Genomic DNA, 12,066 nt, shown 5'->3' with positions numbered 1-12,066 from the left:
TCATCAGATGGGCACAGGCAACCTCTAACATCATTAGCTGCATGGCTGACAGCAGGCAAACATCAGCCACACTGAATGTGCCAGGGTCCACTTCCTAATGGTTAATAGTCTACCCAGAAGCGATTGATTGATGATCCACTGTACACCAAATGGGTTTAATGAACTACTCACAGCTTACATGGGTGGTCATTCTCATTCTTGAAATTCCAAACTTTATGAAGTCATTTCTTTCATTCAATATTCATCAATTCCAGAGGCGCTAAGTAAAACTAATTATCAACATAATAAACACGGTGTTGGAGGGCACTTTCATTTTTAGACAAGGTTTCACTTAATTATGATATATGCTCTGTATGCAGTTCTGGGCCGCACCTCAAGCAGGAATGATGCACTTGGAATGTCCCCAGTCATATGACTGGGTTTTGTAGAACTGCAAATTCTTTCCACCTATATTATCTTCTAGAGAGGGAGAGAGAGAGAGAGAGAGAGAGAGAGAGAGAGGGAGAGAGAGAGAGAGAAGCACTGCTACCATTTCCTGTACACATGTGCCATCTAGTGAGACACTCTTTAACTGGTCAACTTTCCCCTCTCTATCAATGCAACAGTTGCAGCGAAGGATCTCCAGTACCAGCTTCATGCTGAAGACACGCTGCTGGCCCAAGTTCTTTTGATATCAACCCTGTTTCCCCCGCCCCCGAGTTCTGAAGAAGGGTTGCAGCCCAAAACGTCAACCAAAAGCATCTCTTTTCCATAGGTGTTGCCTGGCCTGCTGAGTCCCTGCAGCACTTTATGTCTGTTACTTGGACTTCCAGCATTCGCAGATTTTCACACCTCAACCCTGTACTGCTTCGCAAACAGAGGAAACTCAGCTCATCAGCTTGAGCCTGCAGTTCGTGTTCCAAGATCACGGAGATCTCCACTTTACCACACGATGCCCTAGTGGGTTTCCTCTGGGTGCTCCAATTTACTTCCACAGTTCAAAGACCTACCAGTTCGTAGGCTGATTGGTGGTGATTATAAATTGCCCTGCGACCAGGCTCGTGTTAAATAGGTGGGTTGCTGGAAAATGCAGCTCATTGGGCCAGAAGGACCTATTCCAATCAATCAATCAATGGATCAATAAAGATTTTACATTTTAGCCGTAGAGTCTTTGACCTGGAACATTAACCCCACTCCTCTTTCCACAGATGCACCCTGACCTTTCAGTGTTTCTAGCATTCTTATAACGTAAGAGATTCTTATAATGCTGGTCCTGAGTAATACACACAAAATGCTGGAAGAACTCAACAGGTCAGGAAGCATCCAGGGAGGGCCGACATTTCTGGCCAGAACCCTTCTCTCAGTCTGAAACGTCGACTGTTTATTGATCACCATAGTCTGACCCGCTCAGTTCCTTCCTCCACCTTATTTTGTGTGTTTCCAACATTTTGTTTTATTTCATAACTTCTGCAGCTGCAGTTTCTTTGATTTTTATTCACTGAATACTTTATATCTGTGCACACATCAAGGGTCGCCTTCATTGAGAAAACTCAGAAATGTATTTTTATCTTCTCTGTAATCAGCCATGAATGAACAGAGCCTCATGTACAGGATTAGAGATTTGCAATAATTATGATTATTTTTGCCAGAATATGGGCATATAATTTTAGAATAGTGCTCAACATTTGAACATTTTGCAGTGAATTATCTGGATAATAACTCACCAAGATTAATTTTCTAAACCCTCAGGACTGATTAAATCAGCCTCTTATTTTCTCCACCACACTGGTTCACAGCAGTTGTCTCCAGATACATCTTACACTTTTAGCTGCTACCATGACAACTGACTTCAGAGCCATCAATGTACAACAGCAAGAACAGAGAAGCCTATGAACATGTCCTAAGGAAAATTGTGCTGTTATCAAATGGACGAGCAAAGGCAAAATGCAGAACAATGATTACATCCTACAGTAAATGGACCTTGTACTAAATATTTTATAGCATAGCTCACTTAAGCAAAAAGGTGGCCAGATGTTCAGTGGGAAACTAAAGCTTAAAGGAATGTAGCTCAGGAGTGATTAAGTCAAAAAGATTTATGAGAAAGGTCATTCTTATGAGCAGAATTCTTCCATGTACAACTCCCCCCTGTCTAGTCTATTAACTCTAGTCACAATTCACCTTTTTTTAAATGCTAAACTACCATTTGGGCTCTAGTGACAACACTGTTCTAAATGTTTTGTGCGATAATTGATGGAGAAAATTAGTGCTCATAGTTGTGGCTAAACTGACAAAAATACTGAAATGCCCATTACAAGGGAGATCGCGTTGCCTAGAAATTCATTCGCTGTTTATTAAAGCTAAACCAGCTGAGAATTCTCATCAGTGATTGTCTGGAACTCATTGATTCAGACTAGTGATATAACACATTTAGTGCCACTGACCGACCATGAATTTCAAGACAATTAGTCAGTGCTGGCGCTAGCTTCCAAATGGAAATGCCTCTTCAAATTGATGCTTCCTTTTTTTAAACTGAATTCTTTAATATTTTACTATTCTGGTATTTATCTAATTGCCTCATAAATATTGCAAGTGGTTTAGCTTCACAGCAAGTCATCTGACACTATTCTCCTTCATTTCCCTTGCTTTCTTCCTTCATTTTCTTTCTCATCATCTTTGCACTTTTGCTCCCTTCCCCTTTTCTGTGTTTTTTCTTAAGGAGCTCCTTTACTTAAATTTCATTCCTCCCCCACTTTTGTCTCTCATTCCCTCTTTCCTCCATTTTGTCCATTTCATTCATTTAAGTCTAACTCCACTCGGTGTGTTGGCGCGTGGCCAAGTGTTGGTTTAGTGATCTGAAGGTCGCTGGTTCAAGCCTCAGCTGAGGCAGCGTGTTGTGTCCTTGAGCAAGGCACGTAACCACACGTTGCTCTGCGACGACACCAGTGCCAAGCTGTATCGGCCCTACTGCCCTTCCCTTGGACAACATTGGTGGTGTGGAGAGGGGAGACTTGCAGCATGGACAACTGCCAGTCTTCCATACAACCTTGCCCAGGCCTGCGCCCTGGAAACTTTCCAAGGCGCAAATCCATGGTCGCACGAGACTAATGGATGCCTAAATAAATAATTCACTCCCATCATTTGCACAGACCATGCAACATGGTGCCTGAATTTCAGAGTCAGAGTTCAAAATACTAGCTCTACCATGCAAACATCACTTCCTTCCAGAAATGGGTTGTGTTCAAAGGCACACAAGTCACTGATTTATAAATTCTAAAAGATAGGAATGGTACACAGAAATCACACTACAAATGGGGCTTGTGTCAATTAACTCTAGGACTGTGGGCAGCAATTTTTGTATGCAGAGACAGCTGTAACTTTTAGATCCTACAGTGGTGCTAGAAGGTTTGTGAACCCTGTATAATTATACTATTTCTGCATAAATGTAACCTAAAATGTGAACAGATCATCATGTAAGCCCTAAAATGAGATAAAGAGAACCCAATTAAATAAATATCACAAAAAATTATACTTACTCATTTATTTATTTATTCATGTATTTGTTGGCAAAAGTATGTGAATCTTTGCTTTCAGTAATTGCTGTGACCCCCTTGTACTGCAATAACTTCAACCAAATGTTTCCGGTAACTGTTGATCAATCCTGCACGACAACTTGGGACAAATTTTAGGCTATTCCCCCTTACAAAACTGCTTCATCTCTGAGATGTTGCTGGGCCGCCTTGCCTGAACAGCTTCTTCAGGTCTTTCCACATTATTTCTACAGGATTTAGGTCAGGACTTTGACTCGGCGATTCCAAAACACAAATTTTCTTCGTTTTGAACCGTTCTGTTGTTGATTTACTCTTGTCTTTCAGATCATTGTCCCGTTGCATTATCCAACATCTATTAAGCTTCGAGTGGTGGACTGCTACCCTGACATTCCCCTGTAAAATGTCTTGATACAATTTTGAATTCATTGCTCCTTCAATGATTACAAGCTGTCCAGGCTGTAAGACAGAAAAGCACCCCCAAACCATGATGCTCTTTCCACCATGCTTCACAGTTGGATGAGGTTTTGCTGTTGGTGTGCAGTGCCCTTTTTTTCTCTGAAGATAGCAACGTGCATTTCTGCCAAAAAGTTCAACTTTTGTCTCATCTTTCCATAGAACACTGTCCCAGATGGTGGTCTTTTGCAAACTTGAGATGTGCAGCAATGTTTTTTTTTGGAGAGCAGTGGTTTCCGCCATGGTGTCCTTCCACGACCACCATTCTCATTGTGTTTTTCTTATAGTGGACACATGAACAGAGACTTTAGCAAGTTATGAAGATCTCTGCAGCCTTTTGCTGTTACACTTGGATTCTTTTTCACCTCCTTCAGCATTGCACGTTGTGCTCTTGGTGTGATCTTTGCAGGATGCCCACTTCTAGGGAGAGTAGCAACAGTACTCCATTTGTAGACAATTTCTCTTGTTGTGGACTGATGAACACTCAGGTCTTTAGAAATGCTAAAGTAGCCTTTTCCAGCTTCATGCATCTCTACAATTCTTCTTCTAAGGTCCTCCGAAAGTCGTTTTGATCGAGGCATGGTGCACATAAACAGATCTTTCTTGAGAAGAGCAGACTCTGTCAGTAACTTGGCATTATAAGCCTTTTTTATAGAGCAGGGCACCTTTAACCACACTTCCAATCTCATCTCATTGTTTGGAACACCTGACTCCAAATTGCTTTTGTAGAAGGCATTACTTCAGAGGTTCACATACTTTTTCCAACCAATACATGTAATATTGGATCATTTTTCTCAATAAATAAATGAACAAGTATAATGTTTTTGTGTTATTAATTTAATTGGGTTCTCTTTACTAAGGTTTAGGACTTAAGTGTTCGGATCATATTTTAGATCATGTTTATGCAGAAACAGAGAAAATTCTACAGGGTTCACAAACTTTCTAGCACCACTGTTACACAAGAAATACAAACTCTGAAGTTGTATCATGGTTTTATCTGTGTGTGTAATGCACTTGTGCACAACAGGTGCACAACATTGATGTCAAAAGCCACGTGATGTATGTTTGAAACTTCTATGCAGGACATCTGCCATGCCAGGAGTTCTCAAAGTGCTTGTTGTCACGGGCAACCACTACCAACTAGCTTATCTAGGTTATTTTCACCTTTCATTGAGAATGATGGGAGAATGGTCCCAAACAGTTGGGCATCATGGAGATGGACACAAAGTTAGAAAGGTTAGGATCTTTCTTTAACATTACCAGAAGACCTCACCTCCAATGTTCAAGGCAACTGGTCCCCTGGAAATGTCTCCTTCAGTCCTGAACATACCAGAGGCTGCTCAAGAAAGGATTAGTCCTTGAGCTCTTGCCCAAGGACATTTCCTTCCATCTGCTTTTTCCGTGAGAACACAACAGTTCATTTTGCTGGTGTCAGTGCCAAGAAAGCAGCAGCAATAGCATATCACATGTCTTTCTACATCAATGCTAAATTTTCTTCGTGTGCGAACATGTTATTCATATGGCAAACCACAAATGAACTTCAAAATCAATCAACAGCACCCAGTAAACACTCTGCATGATGGAATTTGATGGCCATTATATTTGTTACACATAAATGCATAAATACAGGTTTGTTTTGCAAAAACTGCAAATGTCTATGAAACCTGTCAATTACCCCTCACTCTTCAGAGAAGGAAAGAGGTGAGTTCTCCTCATCAAACGTCACCTTCTAAAACAGTTAATGACACATGAACAGAAAATGTTTGTTAATTATTTAATTGCCCTTCTCCATTCTGAGCTGCTTCTCCTGATCAGAGGCACACCAGTAAAAGTCGGTAAGAATAATTTAGATCAGACACCGCCACTGACGATAGGAGTCACACAAAAGGAAAAATGCTACAAAATCTTTAATTCACAGAGCACCATTCATGGCTTCTGGACATCCCCTGACAATGAAAGACATTTTGGAATGTGATTGATGTGTTAAGGGAAATGTAATGGATTTTGACCAGGAAGTTTCCACAAACATGGTAACGCCCAGACAACCTATAATTTTTGGTGATGTAAGTATTGGCCAGTCTGTTGTAAATCACCTCCGGTCCACAGGACCAATGAGGCACCCAAGCAATGATCCCTCTAAATATTTTTACAGCTGAGCAGATCAACCACTGCTCTAAGCAGGAAAGTTTTACATGGCCTGAAAACTGTGTGGCACATTAATAAAACATTATATAAAGTTCCAACTGCTTGGCAACAACTGCTACGTGCGCCGGAACATTTCCATTACAGCGCGGCTGTGCACCTGCACAGCTTAGAGGGAACAGCGAGTCAGTTCAGATACGTCAGCTTTAAGAGGTCAGTCTTGACGCTGTCACAGTGATACATTTGTTAGGGGTGGTTTCCCAAAGTGTGCTCTGGCAATTAGCATGTGAATGGACACTGGTGAGCTGTGGAAACTGTTGGTGGCCTAGCCCAGACGGCAAAGTACGCTTTTACACCTAAAACCAGCATTCCATGGTCATTCCTGCACTAACACGTGACCTGGTCTAATTGCTTAAAGGGAAAGGAGCAGAAGAACTTGAGCAAAAATGTTTATTGAATTCACTTCAACAGATGAGTGGAAGGGAATCCTACGTTCTGAAGGTGGAACAAGCAAGTTAAACCTGGCATCATGAATATTGATTTCTCCAACTTCTGGTAGTTTCTTCCCTCCCCACTTCTCTCCTTTTCCATTCCCATTTTGGTTTCCCTCTTACCTTGTCTCTTCTCCTCACCTCCCTCTAGAGCCCCTCACCCTCCTCTCAAGCCCCTCCTCCTTCCCTTTTTCCCATGGTCCGCTCTCCTCTCCTACCAGATTCCTTCTTCTTCAGGCCTTTACCTTTTCCACCACTCACCTCCCGGCTTCTCACTTCATACTTCATCTACCCTCACCCAACCTGGCCTGACCGATCACCTTCTCCTTCCTCAAACTTCTTATTTTGCCTTCCCCTCCCTTCCTCTCAGGCTGAAGTATCGACTCCACTCCTCTCCTTAGATATTGCCCGACTTGCTGAGTTTCTCTGGATTTCCAGCGCTGCATAATCTCGTGTTTATAAAATATCAAACTTCTATCTCCTGCCAACAACCTTTCAAAAGGGATTATAATAGCTCACCTTACAAATCCTACCATGTAGTGCAGTATTCTTGTTTGCAATGTCAGGAAAGTTATCAAAAAACTAATTGGTACAATGGTAGAGACACAGAGTACCAAAGGCACCCATCCAGACTTTTGTTCCTGGTTCTCCGTGTACCCAACACTGCACTGCAAACAGCTTCTGGGATCGCACATCAATATCAAACTACGTGCAACACACCCTCTGGTGTCACTTGCAAAAAAAAATTGTCCTGTGTAAACAAAAGGCAGAGTTTTAAACGCTGAAGCAAACCCCGGTGGTTCAAAAGGGCCTGACATTCCCCAGTGCAATGGCAGCAAGTCTGTGGCATCCATTGTTTAAAGTAGGTTCTTACTTAAGGTCTGTTTTAAGTGTTTGATTCCACCCATCAGCCTAGTTTGTCTTTGGTCCACCTTTCCAACCCATCTTTATCCATCCCTTCCACTCAGTCATCATTCCAAACAACCATACCCCAATCCTGGTCCAGTCTGCTCAGGATTAGCCTTGTCTCCACTGAATCGCAGTCCAACCCTCTCCCTACCCCAGTCCCACAATCTCACCCCTGCACCTCACCAATATCCACAAGCCAGCCAAAGTCCTCTCCTTCTTCCACAAGGGCAGGAGTGAACTAACATATCATTTGGCTTTCACAAGGCGCACAAAGATCGTCACATCGCACTTCACAGCGCTGGCAGAGTTTACTGCTCGGAGGGCCTCACATAAACCTGCCACACGGCCTGTCACACCACTAAAAGCCAGCTCTCCTGGGAACCATTTCTGAATTAAACTAAAGGGGTTAAGTGGGATCCGGGATCAGCCATGATGGAATGGTGGTACAGACTCGATGGGCCGAATTAGCCTAATTCTGCTCCTGTGTGTTATGATCTTATGGCTTAAGGGGGATTGAGGTGAGTCGGGTAAATATATTTGAAATATAATCTCCGGAGTGCATAATTATGATTGGGATGGAGAATGGCAGTATAATGAATCTTTTGAATACCTTCTTTTTCTGCAAACGTTAAGCCAGGTGGTGTGTACCCTGAGGTAGAGAGGAAGCTCAGGCTCTGCTGGCTACATTGAAAACATTGAAAGCAGAAACACTGGGCACCTGGGCTTTCTGCAACGCATTCTGAAACACAGTGAAGTTTCTCAAAGAAACACGGGCTCGGTAAACCAAAAACAAAAATCCTCAGGGCTGTTCAGTCACAGCAGGTTTCAATGGCAAAAAAAACTGCCCAAGACACTCGGCTAAGATCAGTTAAAGACAGGACCAGCAAATGATAAGAGTATTGAACTGAATTTTTGAAAGGCTTTTATCTTGGGTATGAAGAAGGACGTAGCAGTGCAGTGAGTAGAGCTACTGCCTAGCTCAGTGACGCAGGTTCCGTGCTAACTTTGGATTCTATCTGTAAGGATTTTGCAGTGTCCATGCTTCCCCCCTTCCCCCCTCCCCCCCCACCGTGCTCCAGTTTTCTTTCACATCCCAAAGTCGTTGCGGTTGGCAGCTTAATCAGTTGCTGCAAATTGTCCCTAGTGTGCAGCGGTGGAGCTGATAGGAAGGTGCAGAGAATAAAATGGAAACTCGTGCACAACTAGAGCAAATGGCTGCTTGCTAGCCAGCACGGGTTCAGTGGACTGAAGGACCTACCTCCACGCTGTGTATTCCCGGCGCTGTCTGCACGTTCTCCCCGTGACCGCGTGGGTTTCTTCCCACACTTCAAAGATGCTCCAGTTGGCAGGCTAATTGGTCACTGTGAACTGTCCTGTGATTAAGCTAAGGTTAAAGCGGGGGTCGCTGGGCGCCGCAGTTCAAAGGGCCGGAAGGGCCTATTCCGCGCTGCGTCTGAATGAATGAAGGTATGGCTCCATAGCCTCGCACGTCTCTGTGAAAAGCAGGGTGTATTCAGAGAGCAGTAGCTTCAAAACAGGAGGGGCCAAGCCCAGGCTGAGCACGACTGTCCTGCAGTTTGCATTGAACTCTTCCATTTCCAAGCCCTGTTAGTGACTGGGATAGCAAAGCCAATCCTACTAAACGTACAGTCACGACAGCAGCAAACTCGGGAAGCAGTAGGAGTAGGTGGCACAGAGGTGGGTCAGAAAATACATTAAGGAGCGGCTGCACCAAGTCCCGCACGATACTCGAATATTTTTTGAAATTCCAACATAAACTTTATCCACAATCACGAAAATTATTCATAAGAGTAAACCATGCAATACCTTTTAAGTCATGTTCTATTTCATTTCTCAAGCCTACAGCACTGTTGCCACTCATGTCCACTCCACCCCACCCCCGGGGTGATCGACTACCACAATAACTGAGGGGCTTCCTCACCCAACCCGGCCCCTCTCTGTCCAGTAGTGGAAGAAGCCTATACTGTGGTCCATCCCCACAGAGCCCTTGCAGTGGCTGCACCAAGTTTCCGCGCGTCCCTCTGGACGTGCTCTAGCAGCTCGGAAAGTGCCTCCCGGCAGCATTCCTCCACGGACATCTCAATGTTCTGGCAGCCCACAGGGCGCCTTTCACCGAGCTGACGATCTTCCAGCCGTGCTTGATGTCCATCTCTGCGCGTGCCCCAGGGAAGGCCATGGATCAAATAGCCCTCTGTTATGAGGCTGCTCGGGATGAACTGTGATACAGGCCCTTGCATCTTTCCCACGGATGGATCAAACCTTGGGTACTACTTCCGAACAAACCAGGAAAGTATGGCTTGATTTATATGAGGGAACGCTTTTAAAACAACAAAGAACCTCTGTATCCAGAGTCTCAATGGGTGGAAAGGATCCCCCAGAGGCAGAAATATCCAAATATTTGGATGTTCTGAAGGGGCTGGATTGGGCATTAGGAAAAATAGAATGGTGGAATTCTGATTCTCAATGGACCCAAGTCCCTTTCTTTGACCTTGACTTTTATTTCCCGATGCCTTTTCCCCCGGCTCTGGAACTGGAAGCGCTGTAAGCTTGACTGGATAAAGATCCCCAAGCTCGACAATTAGCAAGAACAGAAAGTGCTCAGACTACTCAGCAGGTCAGTCGGCATCTGAGGAGAGGAGCGAGTCGGTGGCCCTCAGATTTGGTCAACGTGAAACCTCAGCTCCTTCCTGACTTGCTGAGTTTCCCCTGCATTTTCTGCTTCAGTTTTCAAATTCCCAACTTTGCAGTTTGCCTTAAGGAAACATTATTCTCATTTAAAGCGGAGTCTTACCTGCATGTCAGAATTAGTGAAGCTGCAAGCAGACAGATAGTTCGTGTGCATCGCAACGGATTTCTTTTTGGCCGCCATGGACTCATTTTTATCAAAGGTCAGTGGATACACAGAGCACTTGTTGTCCAAACCGCTGGAAATGTTAAAGAGAATTCCAGGATGCAACTCTTTAAAATTTTCTAGAAACACGGAAATGACAGCATCGAGGACACTCAGCCCATCAAAACAATGCAGTGCTAGCTCTTCAATTGGATCTCTCTCTTCTCATCCCATCCTCCCACCCCTCTAAAGCAAGCAGGAAGGGAACTTTGCCGCCACTGCAGATGACTGACTCCAATGTGCATTAACTTACACAGGACAGAGCCAGAACTATCCAATTAGGTTTACTTTCCTATGAATGATCTTCAGGGTGCCTGCCTCATAAATTCTGCAGGCACACACTTGGGACCACCCAAATGAGGGAAGGCTGTTCCGCAAGGGAAATGAATGTGAAAGGCTGGATGTGTTAAACGTAGAAAAAGAGACAGCATATTAAGGACCTCGCATATTAAATACAGGTCAACTCCCGAGCCTGGAACATCAGTGCTTATTTCCACTCCAGAATTTGCATATACCAGCACTACAATTTTCTAGTGAGCTGCATGTTAACGATATGCTGAATGCACACAATGCTTGTCCCAAAGAAGGGGAATCAATAACTACTGAAAAGGGGTTTAAAAGGAACCTGAGGAGTAGATTATTCTCACAGAGTGAAGTGTATAAATGGAACGAGCAGCTAGGGGGGTGTGGTTGAGACAGGTACAATAACAATATTTAGAGTCATAGAGCACTACAGCAGAGAAACAGGCCCATCAACCCATCCAGTTGATGCTAGCCCAATCTTCAGCTTGCCCCATCTACCTGCACCCAGATCATTGCCCTTCATACCTCTCCCAGGCATGTACCTATCAAATTTCTTTTAAATGAACCTGCATCCACCATTTCTGCTGGCATATTCCACAATTACACTACCCTCTGAGTGAAGAAGTTGCCCCTCAAGTTCCCCTGAGGTTTTTTCACCTTTCACACAAAACCTATGAGCGCTAGTTCTAGCCTCAACCAACCTGAGGTGAAAAGACCTGCATGCATTCACCCTATCTATACCTTCCATTATTTTGTATACATCTATAAGAGCTCCGTCCATTCTTCTGCACTCTAGGTAAAAGTGTGCTAACCTATTCACCCTTTCACTATAACTCAGATCAGCAAGTCCTGGCAACATCATTGTTCTCATTCTCCTTTCTGCCATGGTCCACTGTCCTCTCCAATCAGATTCCTTCTTCTTCAGTTCTTTACCTATCACTTCCCAGCTTCTTACTTCATTCCCACTTGCCCATCTTCCCTTTCACCTCGCTTCACCTATCACCTACCAGCTTATAGTCCTTTCCCTCTCTTACCTTCCTATTCTGGCGTCTGCACCCTTTCTTCTCAGTCCTGATGAAAGGTTGTGGCCTGAAATGTTGACTCTTTATTCCCCAATATAGATGCTCCCCGGCTCACTGTGTTCCTCCAGCACTTTTCTGTGCATTGCTCAACATCCTGCTGCTGCCCGTAAGGAGTTTGCCCGTAAGGGTCACGGTTCTCCCCGTGACCGCATGGGTTTTCTCCAAGTGCTCTGGTTTCCTCCCACAGTCCAAAGATGTACCGGTTGGAAGGTTAATTGGTCATTGTGAATTATCCTGTGATTAGGGTT

At 44.1% G+C, this 12,066-nt stretch overlaps 1 protein-coding gene across 1 annotated transcript in view; it reads right to left on the bottom strand.

Annotated features, from left to right (window-relative positions):
- Positions 1-12,066, bottom strand: part of gnb5b (guanine nucleotide binding protein (G protein), beta 5b) — a 79,108-nt gene that overhangs the window by 33,047 nt on the left and 33,995 nt on the right. Inside the window, exon 7 of the mRNA XM_063065975.1 lies at positions 10,335-10,467. Within this exon, the coding sequence (XP_062922045.1) occupies positions 10,335-10,467 (133 nt within the window). The remainder of the gene's footprint in view (positions 1-10,334; positions 10,468-12,066) is intronic.

This window comes from Mobula hypostoma, chromosome 13, assembly GCF_963921235.1.
Source record: "Mobula hypostoma chromosome 13, sMobHyp1.1, whole genome shotgun sequence".
NCBI classification, from domain to species: Eukaryota; Metazoa; Chordata; class Chondrichthyes; order Myliobatiformes; family Myliobatidae; genus Mobula; species Mobula hypostoma.
Note: the sequence above shows the minus strand (reverse complement) of the source record. Positions and strands in the feature narration are given on the sequence as shown.